The 16,415-nt window shown below is 42.9% G+C and overlaps 2 protein-coding genes across 6 annotated transcripts; one reads left to right on the top strand and one right to left on the bottom strand.

Moving 5' to 3' along the window:
* The first annotated feature begins 46 nt into the window (after positions 1 to 46).
* Positions 47 to 10,359, top strand: LOC146367694 (ranBP-type and C3HC4-type zinc finger-containing protein 1-like). Of its 3 annotated transcripts, none has more exons than XM_084911977.1 (9): positions 47 to 519; positions 4,013 to 4,187; positions 6,641 to 6,733; positions 6,844 to 6,985; positions 7,089 to 7,179; positions 7,280 to 7,565; positions 8,667 to 8,761; positions 9,268 to 9,375; positions 9,470 to 10,359. In XM_084911977.1, exons 1-9 carry the CDS (start codon positions 256 to 258, stop codon positions 9,518 to 9,520), a joined length of 1,305 nt encoding a protein of 434 aa, XP_084768103.1. In that variant the 5' UTR covers positions 47 to 255; the 3' UTR covers positions 9,521 to 10,359. The 3 variants fall into 3 exon arrangements, with proteins under 3 accessions (XP_084768103.1, XP_084768101.1, XP_084768102.1); XM_084911975.1 differs by having other exon boundaries at positions 48 to 519; positions 8,661 to 8,761; XM_084911976.1 differs by having other exon boundaries at positions 48 to 519; positions 8,661 to 8,761; positions 9,271 to 9,375.
* Positions 10,360 to 11,295: 936 nt separating this feature from the next.
* On the bottom strand, positions 11,296 to 15,962 carry gpaa1 (glycosylphosphatidylinositol anchor attachment 1). Of its 3 annotated transcripts, none has more exons than XM_084911974.1 (13): positions 15,852 to 15,962; positions 15,445 to 15,565; positions 15,181 to 15,360; positions 14,936 to 15,047; positions 14,673 to 14,820; positions 14,478 to 14,579; positions 14,188 to 14,384; positions 13,883 to 14,079; positions 13,622 to 13,775; positions 13,441 to 13,512; positions 13,153 to 13,346; positions 12,310 to 12,480; positions 11,296 to 12,221 (listed from the first exon to the last, which is right to left on the bottom strand). In XM_084911974.1, the coding sequence occupies exons 2-13, from the start codon at positions 15,516 to 15,518 to the stop codon at positions 11,978 to 11,980; spliced, it is 1,845 nt and encodes a 614-aa protein (XP_084768100.1). In that variant the 5' UTR covers positions 15,519 to 15,565; positions 15,852 to 15,962; the 3' UTR covers positions 11,296 to 11,977. The 3 variants fall into 3 exon arrangements, with proteins under 3 accessions (XP_084768100.1, XP_084768098.1, XP_084768099.1); XM_084911972.1 differs by having other exon boundaries at positions 13,153 to 13,349; XM_084911973.1 differs by having other exon boundaries at positions 13,153 to 13,349; positions 15,445 to 15,579; positions 15,852 to 15,943.
* Positions 15,963 to 16,415: the final 453 nt, after the last annotated feature.

Here is a 16,415-nt window from a genome sequence, read left to right on the forward strand (position 1 = left end):
CTTATACTGCGCTGTGTTTTAAAATTGGAGTCGCTGTTTCTTTACGGAGAAGATTTACAGTCGTACTCTTCAGCTTCCTGTTTTGTTTTTCTGTCGCTCGGCTTCGGGTAGACATGGAAGAATTTGCGAGGCGCGGAGACAGCCAGAGCCTCCCCGTGATAAAACGCGCTCTCTTTAAACACCGGTGGACTTGTTAAACCCCGCAGAAGACACGGGCAGCAGTACCGAGCCTCACCCGTCCGTGGTGTCCGCGACATGGCTCTCAGCTCGGGCGGCTGGGCTCCACCAGCCCCGATTCCTGCCTCGTCCCCACAGGCTGCATGCGGCGGCCCTGCACCTACCGCCTGCTGCAGTACAGTCTTAATGTCCGTCCGTGTTTCGGTGTGCCATTCCGGGATCCGACCGCTGTACCTCCCCGGAGCGGGCAGCGAGGCTCTGCGCCTGCAGCTCAGCATGGACCCGAGCCGGGCCGGAGAGTTCCGACTGGCTTTACGCGATACGAGCGGAAACCGCAGTGTGGTAAGCGTAGACACACACACACATCTGTATGTTTAGAACAAATGCTTTTGTTATCAACCTAAACGTGTGTGTGTGCACAAACGCCTTTTTAAAGTGACATTTATATTCTTAACTAACAAAAGGCCTTTACGCGCAGTTTTACGGATCTCATAGCACGACATGTGCACCTTGGTGGATTCAATTTGAGGCACGACAAATCTCAGAACAACAGAAACTCTTTCCTGCGGTTTACACCAGGATCCACTGTGACAATCAAGCGCCTGATAGCAGAGCCTTCAGATTCCCACCCCGGTGTCGTGCTTATTACCGAACAGTATGTTTTTAAAAGGGGGGCCTTAAAAAGCCTCACATTGTTGTTTTAACGGAGAAGTGGTGTAGTTACTAAAACTTTTAGTTTCGTTTTCATTTTCGGCCCTTCCACGACATAACAGCATCACGGGGGAAGTCCTTTATAGTGGTAAACTCTCCAAGTCTTAATGGCAAAATGGCAGGTGGGAATTTCCACGATCCTCTTGTCATCTGAACAAACATGCAGATTTCAGCCTTGTACTGGCAAGTCATTTCTCATTATGTGTGTTGTAGGAAGTCTGTATTTATTCACTGGTATTCTACACCAAATGATTCAAACAGTGGCTTAAGCAGAAGAAGAAGCTTTAGTCATTCTGTTAGCCAGTTAATGGCGTGACTAACCTTAGTGCTCAAGCCCTCCTGTGATTGGAGAGTTGGTAATGACAGATAAAAATAACAGCATGGCTTATCGGGAAAACCACACTGAGCACAGAGTGCATTTACCTTGGCGCTTTACCACTGTTTCCATTTAGATTGCTGACTGTGGCACTAACAAAAAGTCAGCAGGCGGAGTTTAAGATATATGAGATTTTCATTGGAAGTGACCAGGAATTAGAAATGAGTACAACAGAAGGACAGCTCAGGTTGAGCGGTTTGGAGACAACGTTAGAAAGGCAAGGCTGAGTTGGTTAGAACATGTGCAGAGGAGGGAAAGTGGACATATTGGAAAAAGGATGGTGAAGATGGGAAACATCAGGCACCCCAGGATATGATACTATTTAACATTTTATAATATGAAGAACTGTGTCACTAACAGATTATACTTTTGAACAAGAGAAACAGTGTAAGGGTTAAACACAGAATTATGATTAATTTGTGAGTTTGCAGATAGTTAAATATGCACAATACTGATCAGAACATAATCAGTAAATATAAAAGTGTTAGAAAATAATCATTTTAGAGACAGGCGTAAGTCAGGCCTGGATCGCAGTTGGTCCAAGTCAGACTGCGACTGTTTGCACAAACTTTGTATCCTATCAGGTGAACTCTGGGCAACCATTTAATCACAACAAGTTACCATCCGTCACAAAATGTGAAGAAAAAAAAAACAGTACAGTCTCCAGGCAACCACCGGTTTTTTGAAATACATGGAAGGATGTTGCTATCCTGTTTTCACTGAGCCTTTAGCTTTGTCGAGCTAAGAGTGTCCACTGTTGGATGGTTCTTTGGTTGACCCGATTAAAAAGTAAGAGCCAGGAGGATTGCTGTGGTTTATACAATCGAACAACCTCTGGCTAAGAGGATGGCACAATGCAGAGCCCACAACTACCTCTTCAGGCCAGGACTCTGCAGTCTATTTACTCCTGTAGGCCAGTGGACACCTTCAGTGATGTGGATGTACACATATTGGACAGGGATGAGCATTGGGGAGTCTAGGAGGCCACGCTCAAGAAGAACATAGAGGAGATTGATGGATGTATGGTGGATGACGGATGTGACAGAAGAAGATGGTAGGGATAGGGTGAGATAGAGGCGGGTGATGCGCTGTGGTGACCCTTAAATGGAGCAGCAGAAAGAAGAAATGAATGTTTACAGGCTGTATAAAACACCAAATGTAAGCATAGTACTTTCAACTTCTAATGTCTGATTAGTTCTCGCATCTTCAGTGCTTCTCATTCGTGAAGTGTCTCCATGCTCTTTCCCATGGTTCTTGTGTGGTTTGTGGCGTTTGAACCTGTTGTGTTTGGCATAATTTGCTGTGTTTGTGTGTGTGTGTGTGTGTGTGTGTGTGTGTGTGTGTGTGTGTGTGTGTGTGTCTATGTGTGTCAGCCCCTCGTTCAGGAGCAAGCTCCTCGATTTGTCTCGGATGGTCCTGCTGCTGTTCAGAGCTACCTATGCAAGCCTGCACACCGTCATCCAAATAATTAAAAAGTATTGCCGCAAAATGTAACGTGTGACACCATGAAATAAATCATGGAGCATAATATGAAACTGTAGATCTATGATATGATATTTAGACACATTTTTCAGACAGTTTTTGCCCATGCAGCAAGGGGCCACCATTCAGACTCGAACATGACATACGGTCATTTTTCAAATTTACTGCTTGTTTTTATGTTTTATTGTCCCTCTTTCAGTAACAGTAACTTGTTCAGTTTAAATAAAGCTTTGATCTTAAATACTAAATACTTAAAAACCGACCAACTCTAAGCAGTCTGTGAGACTAAACGTGTATTTTTGCACAATTAATCTGGCAAAGCAAGCCATTTAAAGCTGTTTGGCTTCACATATTTGTGCTTTTTTTTTACTTTTTGACGATCAAAGGATCAATTAGCAGATTGTGGCAGGCAAAAGACATTTCAATACAAACACAAGTTTAATCTTCTCAATACTGGCAATAAAATAAACAAAAAAGGCACACATTAAGCTCACCTCACTTTGCACAGTGTCTGACTGGCCACATCATAACTTAACTCCCAGATCTGCCCTTTGTTTGTCACATTCACTGTGTGTCATCTTCCTGAACTCTGACAGGCTCTGAATTTGCTTTTGCATCTCCACTCTGACAGATTTCCCCCTTGACTACCGAAACACGTCTTGATTCAACTTCTTTTAGCTCGTCTGTCTCAGCTCAAAGACTTGACAGCCACCCCGCGTTATCGTATCAGACAATGTACATGCATTCCTTCCGGCAGAAGGCAAATCCATCTTCCCGGCTTTTGTCTGTGCCCTGAAGATCCCACTGCCACAGTGAATGTTCCAAGACGGATTGTGTGTAAAAGAAATCTCTGCTGCCAAATTCACTCACTGATGACACGTCTTTCTCTGTCAAAGTGAGGATTTCACATGCTTCATTTTGCCATGTATCAGGGGATTGTTTCCTTTCTATTAAATTGTGATAGTCCTCCAAAGAGAACTGCAGTTTGCATCTGTTGCATCTACTGTTTGTTTTTTTTCTCCCTCAGCTCTTGTTCAGTGCAAAGGAGGGTCTTCCTTTTTAATATGCTAAACATTCGTTAGTCCCAGCTTTTCAGGTTTGAGGTGTTTTTTGACATATTAAACAATTAGTCAGGTGGATGCAAATGAAAGTGATTTGACTTGTGGGTGTTGGAACTGAGTTTTTGGCTCTAGGATTCATTTGTCACACTTCAGCTAATGTATGGGGAAGAAATTTTCTTACATCACTTTGTGTTTTTACCTGCAGTTTATCGCAGAGTTTGACCTGCGCTCTGTGCAGTATGAGGTCAAGTCTTCTCGCTGCCATGAGATGCGTCTTGTTGCTCCGCCTCACGACTGCATCCGCTTCAACTTCCGCTGTGACCGAGAGGCCGAGGAGTGGGCCACCGTGATGATGTCTTCACTAAGAGAGGCGCACAGAGGTCAGTTTGACAATTTTGTTTCTTTATTTCCGATAAAATGAATAATGGTTTATGTCCGTCAAATATAAATGTAACGCTCATTAAACAACAGCTGCTGCACAATTATGTACTCTCACTGGCCACTTTGTTAGGTACACCTTACATTAACTTGCCTCACACAGTTGCTACAGATTTGTCGGCTGCACATCCCAAAGCTGTCCTTGGATTGACTGTGCAGGTCTCTTGAGTACGGTGAACTCACTGTCTCTGTACGAGGGTTGATCGAGAGTGGTGTGTGAAAATCACAGTAGATCAGCAGTTTCTGAAATACCAGCACCAACAAGGATGCCAAGGTCCAGGTCACTAAGATCACCCTTCTCCCCTGTTGTGATACTCTGTTTGAACTTCAGCAGGGCATCTCTATATGTCTACATACCAAGATGTGCCAAGGTCCTGTCCTGTGATTCGTGTTAACAAGCAGTTGAAAAAGGTGTAGCTAACAAAGCAGCCAGTCAGCATACAGTCACTTGACTCCTTCAACTTCAGCAGGTCGTCTTGACCATGCCTAAAAAGATGGAGCTGTGGATTTTAAACCACAGCTGCTGCACAATTATACTAAAGCAAATCCAGCAAACAGCAACCTATTTTAGTTACAGGAAACAGTTTCTGCCATGTTTGCTGTAACTAATTAGATATTTGTTAACGAGTGGTTTGAGAGGACGTACCCAATAAAGTGTATTTCACAATTCTGTTTCCTGTGACGCATTGTTTTTTCGCTGTGTTGCTCCAATTTGAAAACTCAGTTCAACTTTCACCCAAATATCTGCTGAGTAAAGGATCCTCTTCTGCGTTTTGACTGGCAACGGTCCATTTTGAATCAGCTTTGATGAACTGCAAATCTCTTGAAAGCACAAAGCATCAGCAGTTGCACAAGTTCCTTACTTTGTGCATACACAGCAAAACCGTTTCTTACTGGTTCTTTTTTACAATGACGCAAAACTTTTTGTCTTAAACTGTGTTGCACTCAGTTTTTGCTGTAACAGTTCAACAAACAAAATGCTTTCAAGCCTCCACCCGAAGGGAGAGAGTATGTAATCGGTCTGTCTGTTTCCTAACAGTCTAGCGTCCTGAGTTTTCAAGATATCATTTACAAATTTCCTGTGATGGTAGATGCCAGAATCAGGTCAAGTTAAAGGTCATACCAAATGTGGAAATCAGTACAAATGTTAAATTAACCACAATTTTTCATGGATCATCTTCAAATTTTGCAACAACATACTAGGCCTTGGGGGACATGAGTACCTAGGTTGGTTAAGCATTTGACCTTGACCTTCAAATGACCGTGAAAAGAAATTCAAGAACCCATATGGAGTAATATGTCATATGAAAGGGCATGGAGACCCTGCGACGTCACAATGACGCCGTAAAGCTTTGCAAAAGTCACACAGCGCATGAATAAATGTTAAAAGTTTTTTCAGCTTACAGAAGCCAAAGATTTCAGTCAGTTGGGTTCCAATCATGTGGGTGAAGATGATAAAATACAGTATTCGAGTATTTAATGCTTCAAGGTCATAGGTCAAAGGTTAGGGTCACACCAATTAAGAAAAAAACTGTAAAGCAATATATTGGTCATTGGGGGACATAAGCTTTTTTTTTTTCTTTAAAACATTTTTTCAATATAACATTATATAACTTCACAATGACTCAAAAAGATTAATATACTACACTTGATACCCATATTTACAATGCTGACGTCAGCATGTTGTAATAAAAACATCATAAAACATTAGTTTCAGTGTAGCCCTCTGAGAGCTCTTGTTTGTAAAGAATTGATTTAATGTTGATAATCCATCAAAGAAATAAAACCTGAGGCGCCCTCTGGTGGCGGCATGCCGATGAACAATCTATTTTTTTTCTCTACCCGTTTTGCCTTTCTCTCTCTCCCCTCATACTTTTGTTTATTACATTTTTCTTTTCATAAAAACGTGAAAATAGGATTTACCTCAGGTTAAAGGGGATGAATAAAACCATTTGTTAAACCGTTAAAAAGAGTCTTTATAAACAAACTGAGTAAATAAGGGCAAATTACTGACCCTTGTTATACTGTAAACGTATTGCACCTAAAATTTTTTGTGTCTGCGAAACATAACTCGCGCTGTGAGAAGTCAAAGAAAAAGCACTTTAGATGTTTTCTATCTGAGGTTAATGGTAAAAGCTGGAATCAAATCAAAGCAGCATTACACATGTTAGTTGGAGGAGATAAAGTATTGTTTGGTTTGGGCCAACTGTTATAGGGCGTTAGTTTTTTGTATGCTTTTGCTGTGTTGCTTCGTGATAAACGTGCGCAGACGTCGGACCTTTATCAACCCGGTGCAGCAAGTGTAAACACTGATATCGGCTGAACTTGGTATGTGTTGACTTCAAGGCGTTGTAAAGCACTTCAGTGACAAACTTCTCCATCTCTCCTCTGACAGTTGCAAATGTGGACACATACGAATCAGACAGCAAACAGAACAACACGGCAGTGGCGAAGGAGCAGTGGAGCTCAGCCTCGCTCCCGCTGAGCGGTGAGCATCCATGTTTAGTCGCCATGGTTTTTTTTTCTCTCTCTCTCTCTCTCTTTACTCACAGTGTGGTTTAATAATGTCACGTTTAATTGCTGTGCTGTGCTTTTCAGAGGAGCTGTGTTTGGAGCTCACAAGGGCAATCGAAGCCGGCGACACGCAAGCTGCTTCACAGCACGCGTCCGCGCTGGCTCGACAGAAAGCGGCGCTGACGATACAGCTGTCGGAAAAAAACTACGCAGATGGGGAAATCAGGTGAGGAGGTGGAGAAACGTTTGGCTGCGCGGGGCTATTCAAGGTCATTATTATGACCGCTGTGTCTTCCAGGGTTTACCTGTGTGCCATGTCTGTGTTGCAGTTTATCTGTGGTGGTGGAGGATGTCTCCTCATCCTGTTGCGTCACAGTGAAAGTGTTTCCCTACATGACTGTGGCTGCACTCAAGCAACAGGTCAGAAAACTGCTGGTTACAACAGCTGGAAATGTAGCTGATCATAAATTTGCACTCACTGACTTCCTCCTCCTTTCTTCTTCTTCTTCTTCTTCTTCAGGTATTTCTCGAGTACGGTTTCCATCCTCGCGTCCAGCGCTGGGTGATCGGTCAGTGTTTGTGCACCGAGCCGAGGTCATTAGCTTCCTACGGGGTGCAGAAGGATGGCGATACAGCGTATCTATACTTGATCTCTGCCCGGCAAGCCCGGATTACCCGCCAGCTGTTCCAGCAGGACCTGGAGAGTGCCCTACTCACCACACCTCTCCCCCCAGGCAACGGGCCCACCTCCCAGGACTGGAGGGGTTACAACACCCTCCCCTCGAGGCTTCCCCACAACAACCAGGGTGAGTTCAGGGTACATTGCGATGATGATGTTTCGGTTGCATCTGCACAGCAGGCGATGAGTGCACTGCTGCAGTCCTGCTAATTAACAACAACACTTGTTAGCAGAGTCAGTCGCAGCCACCTTAACCATCCTCAGTACTTTAGAGCTTTTTGTCACTGATGTGCTGAGGTAATACTGATATAAACTGAACCTTTCCTGCTGCTGAATCAGGGGGACGTTGGAAGTTATTGCATAATTAGTTTCATTTCATTAGGTAAAGAAACCCTTCATGGAGGAAGCCTTGCCGCCGAGCAGCCAGCACTCTGTGACCGAACACCGGAGCAATGTTTGCTGACTCGATCATCTTTTAGATTTACTGCGTCTCAAACTTGTGGTCAACGAAGCATAAAGTCTAGTAGAAAGTCACCTGTGTACACATTAAAGTCTTGTGATTTCCAGATTAGTTCCTGACTGCAGAAGATTTGCAACCAGTCTTTAACTGTCCAAGTTTTTAACTGCCAGCCTGTCTTATCGTCTTTCGTTGGTGTCCGAAACACCAACATAGACCTTCGTTTCAAGAAGGATGAACACCTGTCCACACACATGGCATCGACCAAATCGAGTGCTTCCGAGCACCAAGATACAGAGTCCCATTTGTGAAACCGATGGTGCCCTGGGAGGAGCAGATAGAGGAGCATGACAGGAGGAAAAGGGAAATAGATATGATGGTACTACGCTGAAATCCAAGCCAGACTGCGTAACGGCTAAATTCCTGAAAAGCATGATGACCGCTGATACTGATGAGCATAAAGTGCTATTAGATTAATTATTCTAATTACTCGCTGTCTTTTGGGGGAAGTTATGTGTAGAAAATACAAGAATCCGGACAATCCCTACAGTTTGAGAGTCATCAAACCTGAATTAACACTGCAGGAAAACAATTCCTAATGTAGGAATTATACATGTTCTGTCAGGAATTTGTGAGTGGGGCTGCTAAATAACCTTAAGATATTATTCAAAAATTACAATTCTTTATTTTGTGATTTTTGTAGGCGTGTGAAAGTCTTTCAAGCTGGATGTAGATGCAGCCAGTTTAACATTGTGTTGTCCGCAGGTACAGGTGGAGGGAGTGACAGACCAGGTGACATCAAAGATGTTCTCGACATTGAGAAGCTGCAGCTGAATGATCATACCAGCAAAGCGAGTAAAACACAGGTATGTGTTTAGTATATGATGCTTCTAACATTGCAGGGACACGGGAATGCCAAACTTGATTAACTCCCATGCACCCTAATAACAAGGACATGTTTTGGCTCTAGTACGCTGTATAAACAGACCCAGTCATTTTGTCCTGGAAGCCAGCCTACAATATGAAAGAAACTGCTCTGTTCAGAAAAGAGAAGCAAGGGTTACCCCTAGTAGGCATCCCAGGAGGGAAGAGTTGAAGGATAGATTATGCTTGGAGTGAATTAAACCTTAAAGTAAACCTGTTTGTAATGCAGTCATAGGTCAGTGTTGGTGGGCTCTGGGCTCTTAATCCCCACAGACAAGAGTTAATGCAAAATCTACCTAATTTTTCAAACCATAGTTCCAGCAAGAAAAGTAATGGTGAATTTGTTAATTACGAATAATGAACACCTTGACAGCACAGACATTATAGATAAGCAGTATTATTACTTTTGATAGAGCTTTAAATGAACTCCACATGTTTGTGTACTCAGCAGACAGAGTGGGCGTGTCCCTCGTGCACTTTCATCAACAAGCCATCTCGTCCCGGCTGCGAGATCTGCGCTACAGCCAGACCTGACACACAGAGCTTTATCCAGCAGGTACTATAACAGATACCTAGGAATCAATATTTGTTTTACTCTCCTGGACCTTCTCCCCCTGCTGACAGTGATCTTTTTTTCATCTCGCACAAAGGAGAAAGGAAGGCGAGAGGATCGGGGAGAGTCTGGTTTAAGCAGCAGCTGACTGCCCTTCATCACTGTCCGGTTTTCACTTCTCACTCACTCGCACGCACACATACATACACACAGAGTGAGAAGACTAATTCTGCCACTTACATGTTGACAAAATACTTACACGAAGCCTGTCAAGTGCACTGAGAGTCCTCTGACAGCTGGCTGGCTGCTGAAGACGGGGCCGTTTGAAGCGCTGTAGCATGAGAGCTGCACCCTTCGCTGCTCAGACGATGAACTGCTGACACGAAGCTTTGACAGTTTATATGGACATGACCTGACCATGACATACATCTGCATCAGGCCAGATCTCCTTGCTATTTATTTTACTGTGTGTGTGGGTGGGTGTTAGTGAGTGTGTGTATGTGTGTGTGTGCGCGTGTGTGTGTGGAGCAAGCAACACAGACAGCCTAATATTTATTTTAGGTGGGAAGAGAAGGGAGGTAAATTTGATTGGAGCTGAATTTGTGGAAATGTCAAACTCCGGTGTCTGCCAACTGTGAAGTGATAAGAAAGGTTGAAGCCTTGTGCAATACCCTATTCTGTCTGTTAATATGACATCTGTTGGTGCCAAAAGAATATTAAAAGTGTTTTTAAAATAAAAAAGAAGCAGCAGTGGCTGTAAAGAGAAGGATTTGTGATGCATTTACAGGGTTGTTGAGTGCTTTTATTTTTGTATAACATTGTATTACATGTATTATTTTTACCAGAGGAGCATTGAGTAATTGTACATTTTAGCAGCTGATCTAATTTGTTTCTTTGAGATGTGACAGCAAAAGAATGATCTGTTTTCAGTACATAATACTGTAAAAGCTCACATTATCTGAATAAACAAAATGGAATTAAAATAAATGCTGTTTTTTCTGTTCTTGTGAGATCTACAAATGTCGCGTTATTAGGCACAGCCTGCTAGTAACAGGTTGGACCTCTGTTTGCCTTCAGAATTAACTTAATTCTTCATGGCGCAGATTCAACAAGGTGCTGGAAACATCCATCAGAATGGCATGGCGGCATCGTACAGATGCTGCACATACATGATGTTAATCTCCTGTTCTACATCATCCCAAAGGTGCTTTGTTGCCTTGAGATCTGTGATTGTGGAGGCCATGTGAGTAGAGTGAACTCATTGTCATATCAAGAAACCAGTTTGAGATGATTTGAGTTTTCTGACATGGTACGTTATCCTGCAGCCATCAGACGATGGGTCCACTGTGGTCATAAAGGCATGAACACGGTCAGCATCAATACTCAAGAAGGCTGCGGTGTGAATCATAGCCTCAGCTTCCTGCTCCTAGGTGAACAGAATCTGGTGCGATCTTCTGCTGCTGTAGCCCATCGGCTTTAAGGCTCAAGATGCTCTTCAGCATACTTGGCTGTAATGTGGTTATTTCTGTGTCTATTATCTTGAAGCAGTGTGGTCATTCTTCTCCAACCTCTAGCATCAAACAGGCATGTTTAACCAGAGAACTGCAGCTCACTGGGTATTTTGTCTTTGACCGTTCTCTGTAAACCCTCCAGATGTTTGTACAGGGCCTTTGTGGAAGTCCTTTTAATCTGTGGCAACAGGTCTGAAATCTTTCTGTAGGAAAAGTGTCATTTCACTCTTTTTTTTGTGTTTTTCTACACTAAAAAAACTATTTTTCATCCATGTTTATTATATTACAGATTATAATGTTAAATAATTCTGTGACACAGTAAATGATATAAAATTCGTGAACACCCCCTGTCCTAATGGAACGTTTTTATGTATTTATGTTGCCGCAGTAAATAAGATGCACGTATGCGCAGTGATAATACAGGAAGGTGTCAAAATGTATTTTATTTTTGGCAGCCATAAATATGAAATAAACACAAACCAAAGTTTCAACAAGTATAAAAATATTAGATGTAGTGATGGCTTGTTCCAATGCAGACAAACATTTTAAAAAGAGGCAGACGGCCAAAATGGTTTCTACCATTATATCACTGTTTTATATGTTGGTACCGAGTCAATGTTTAGCATCCTGTATGATTAATAAAAAAACAGTATTGTTCTTTATGTATCCCCCCAAAAAACCTTTAGAAGAAATCCCCAAAAAAGTCTTTAATCAAAATCTCTTTTTACACAAATCAACCCAACCGTGACTTTTATAGTTATTGGGAAACTCATCCCCTTCATGCAGCTATACTGTGTAATTCTGAGACTGATGTTAAGTAGAAATCAGTTCATTTTGCTCACTTTCAAATAGTTTTTGGTGACTCAGAAATGCCTCTGATGTTTAAAGACTGAAATATTTTGAGTAAACGTAATAACCAAATGTCCAAACATGGAGTTGGAGTTGCTGCGTCTTCTCCAAGGCAACTACAGTACATTGTTTTTTCCTCTCCAGTGGATTCAACTGGTAATTCTTCACATTCACCCAGCAATGACAGACCTGAGTACATTTCGGAGGGCGGTCGCACTCACGAGACCCTTCAGTGGACCTGTGGGCTACTTCCAGAAGAGGATGTTCCAGAAAAGCAGCCAGCATGGATAAACCAGCAAGGCTATGAGTGGGTAGACTAAAGATCCGTACAGCGAGTGGTCCAGGATCCCCTGTGAAATGACTGATAGATACAGCAACCAGCCATCTTGGAAGCTGACAGGCATGTCTTGCAGCTCTTGAAAGAAAAAGACTGAAAACAGGAGCGTGCAAGCTGGGCTGAGGATGACCAAGATGAACGCTGACAAAACCCTGGAGAGAGAAAAAGAGCAGAACACGGTTTTAGTTCTGTATAGTGATAGAGGGCTATGAAGGCCAAAGTGTCTGTGCAGGTGTTTACTTTGGAACGTGGGGTGTGACAAAGGCAGCTAAGGGCACCAGAGTGAGAGCCAGAATGAAGCCTAAGGAGAAGTTGATGAGGGCAGTGCAGCCCAGCAGCACAGCCAGGTACAGCACCGCGACGAGCTTCAGCACTCTCCAGCCCTGCTCCGTGCCCTCCCCCGACAGCAGTCTGCAACAAACAACACAACAGCTCACTTAATCTCCTGCGTCAAGTTAACCATTGTCTGATAATCAACTAAAAGTTATGTTTTGACATGTTTACAATTTAAGTTTATGTACTGAACTTTGAGGGGTAATCCACACAGGAAGCTCACTTTAGTTGATCGACTCATTCGGGCCCCACAAATTTTACGTCGCCGTCACCTTTTTAACTTAAAGTTACCAAGTGCTACTGACTTTCTGTGGTTTCTGGTTGCTGTGAAATCACTTCCTATGTGGATGTCTCTTAAGTGTGTGCACTGATGCATACATAACTCAGTGTAAGAATGATTTGAATTTGTGCTCATACTGAAAACTCAGTTTCATAGTTTGTACATTAATGTTTTGCCCTCCTCGAGTCACTCTACACTGACATCAGGAACTGTCGCTCGCTGGATATTTTTCTCTCTTTTTCTGATCATTCTCTGTAAACCCTAAAGATGGTTGTGTGGGCAGTTTGTGAAATACTCAGACAAACCACTTCTTACTATCATCTGATTGATTGATTAAATATTTGGGTTAACAAGCAGTAGGACAGGTGTATTTAATAAAATGTACAAGGAAATAAACAAGGAAAATCAATTTACACACACACACACACACACACACACACACACACACACACACACATATTATGTAGTACCTGTGTGTGTTATGCGGCAACGCCAGGCCTGCTGTGTAAATAGCAATTGCTGTCAGGACCACAGCCTCGGTCTCAGACACAGGGAAATGTTCGACAGCAGTCTCCTGAAAACGGATCGGCAACGCGTACAGAGCAACTCCTGTCAGGTGGCTGATCACCAGAGGAGTCAACACCGACAGCACTCCTGGACTGGACTGCTGGGAGGAAGCAGATTTTTATTAAAGTGTTGCTTAACCAGCAAAATTCAGGTTCAGTTTTGATGAGTTTGTCTTAGCACGTGTGTCTAACCTGATCAATGTCAGCAACTCCATCCTCTGTTGTCGATGGTGGAGTATTGAGTTGAACCCACAAGTCTAATGCCTGTATTACAGTCAAGGAAAAAAACTGAAGGTTGAATTTGTTCCCACCCTGCTCTCAGCTGTTATTAGGTTTCTTTTATACATTTCATTTCATTTTTATTTCAGGATACACGAAGCAGCAGAATAACGGCGAGCAAGCCGAAGGCTGGCATGTAGTATCCAATGGAGACAAAGTGAGAGAGTGACGGCATGAGGTAGAAGAAGTAGGACTGGTGCAGGCGCTCCAGGAGGTTATTCAGCTTACGATACATTCCTTCCAGCAGCCTGCAGGACATTCATTTAGACAAAAAAAAAGATCATAAAAGTGTCAAATTACAAGCAGAACATAAAAGCCTTAAATATAAACAAAATCAGTATACACCATCTCTGACCTGCCGATGGTAGTGGCGTCAGTCTTGTACTGCCGGAAGCTGTTGACACCCTTGATGGTTGCAGCTTCGATGTGGTAGCGCAGAAACAGGCCATGGTCTCCCCAGGGCCGCCCACTGGCCTGCTTCATCACCATCAGCATCATAGTCTGGACTGCGTGGCTGTACCCTGACACGCTATCCCAATCGTTCCTTTGCAGCTGTAAACACATCCACAAAGAAAAGCTACATAACGACTCTCCAACACATAATCTTAGCACTCTGCTAACCATGCACAGAGCAGAGTGCATCTGTTTATAAGCATTTACCTTGCCCTGGATGGTGCAAAGAACTCCTATCTTCTGACAAAAGGCATAGAAGAGGTTTGCTAAGTCCAGGTTGGGTAACTGGCCATTGAGGCCTTCCAGTACCAGGTCCAAACTGGTGATGACATCACTGCTAAGCTCCAGGGACAGTGCTGCCTGGATTGATCCACCACGGCCTTGTAATGGAGACCACGACATACCTGGATGAACCATTTCAGCAGTAAAGTTAACTTAGTTATACATCTCTTTCCTTTATTTTACTGTACTGTAACTAGATACACGTGTTTGATCACCTGTAGTGTTGGTGTGATGGTAGCCCTCCAACCAGGCCTGCATACCAATCAAATCATGCTCATTGACAAGGAAGATGATGTCCTTGGCCCAGTAAATCTGATCTATTAAACAAACAACATTCATTAAACCAAGAAAAGCAACTGCAGCATCATTCAAATTGTGGAGAAGGAGAGGGGAATGGGTGTTGTACTCACTTCTGAAGTACTGAGCCAAGCCGAGAAGCAGTCCCACAGCCTGGTTGTTGTTATCACCTGGGCTGCAGGGAGCACTCAGCACCAAGGCTTCAGTTCGTGGAGCTCTAGGAGCTCGAAGGATACCATATACATTTGTGCCTTTTACAATCTGCCAAGAAGAGGAGACAGCACCAAAAACGAAGTCATGAAATATTCATAAAGATTATGCAAACACCAGTCTGTCTCTTGCTGAGAACAAAATCAGTTTTCCACGATAAACGTACATATCGCTCTTTGTTTTCATCAGGGAAGGGTAGTGTGCGAGAGAAGCTCTGAGTAAACACTTCCAGTCCTCGATCCTGCATATTCTTCACGAGCCAGTCCACTGGCATCCCACTGCAGAGAAGCAAATAGTCAAACAAGATTACACTAAAAACGATCAGACTTCTACCTAGACTTGAGTTTGAAAAAAGAACAAAAAACTAGGAACAAACTGCATAAAGACCCACAAGCTTATAGTAAACCTTACCCAACTTTCTTCTTATGGGCTGCAAACTCCCTCCCTGTGGCCAGCGCTCTCTCCCCAGCTGGAAAGCGCTCCTCCACCATGGTAGAGCCCATGGCATTCTCTGACATGTATGTCCGCAGAGTGAACGGCTCAAAGGCCAAACCCATGAACCAAGCCACACCGGCAAAGTAGCACACCACACTAAAACAAGACAGGAGTAATATTAATAGAGAGAGAGAGAGCTAAACGAAAGTAGGCAGACGGTTCGCACTGACTAAAGCTCACCAGATTGGGGCATTGAGGCGAGTCAGCATGCTGATCAAAGCCCGTCTTCTGTTTGGGTCAGATAGCAGCCCCATATTATCAGCTGTAACGTTACTCCAAAGCCTGGATTTACTGGCGGATCCTGAAGGAAACACACTAACAATCCGTCAGGATAGCTGCCGCTGAGGAATAAACATCGATATGAAGACATTTATGACCATTCGACGCTGCGGTAAACACGCCTTTATATCGAGCTGAGAAATTGCTTCCTGGGATCCATTGTCAGAGCATCTACTGACAGCTGAGGTTAGCCTGGACGGTTTCGCTAAATGGTAAATGTTTAAACCCGCTATACCCTGCAAACGCGTTTTTTAAGATGTTTAACAATAACTTTGTCTTATTTTGCAGAATATATATGAAAAACTCACCTGTGTCCACTGGTCACATCCACCTTCAGAGGTGGGGCTTTATCGCAGAAGCCGCTGCTGGACGTTTTCGATTTCCTTGTTCCTGCGGGAACATTACTGCGGCGCACCGACTTCCGCTCAACCAAGTTAAAAATAAAATAAAGTAAAACAAAATAAAACGACACAAAGAAATATTGAAAATACTGGATGAATAACCTGTTCCATCGTTATTTTAAGGTACATATTTAAAACTTGCCTAAAGCTCGTAGTTTTCATTTAGCTTGTGAGTTTACGCGTTTATTTAGTTTTAAACATTTAAACGTAGTTTTGTTTAATTGTTATTTATTGCTATAAAATGTAGAACATCAATGTGGTAGCTTGTGGTAGCTTGCCAGTGGAAATATATATATATATATATATATATATATATATATATATATATAGCATCTCAAAATGTGTGAGCTCAGAAATAAGTCAAAATTTCAAGAACTTAGTAACTTAAACTTTTGAGAAAAGGTTAAAATCGCAAAAAAAAAAATGAGTTGGACAAACAAGCTTCCATCGTAGACAGTAGGGAGCAGGTGG

The sequence above is a fragment of the Perissodus microlepis genome, chromosome 18 (genome assembly GCF_051167445.1).
Source record: "Perissodus microlepis isolate ML-2025 ecotype Zambia chromosome 18, ASM5116744v1, whole genome shotgun sequence".
Lineage (NCBI taxonomy): Eukaryota > Metazoa > Chordata > Actinopteri > Cichliformes > Cichlidae > Perissodus > Perissodus microlepis.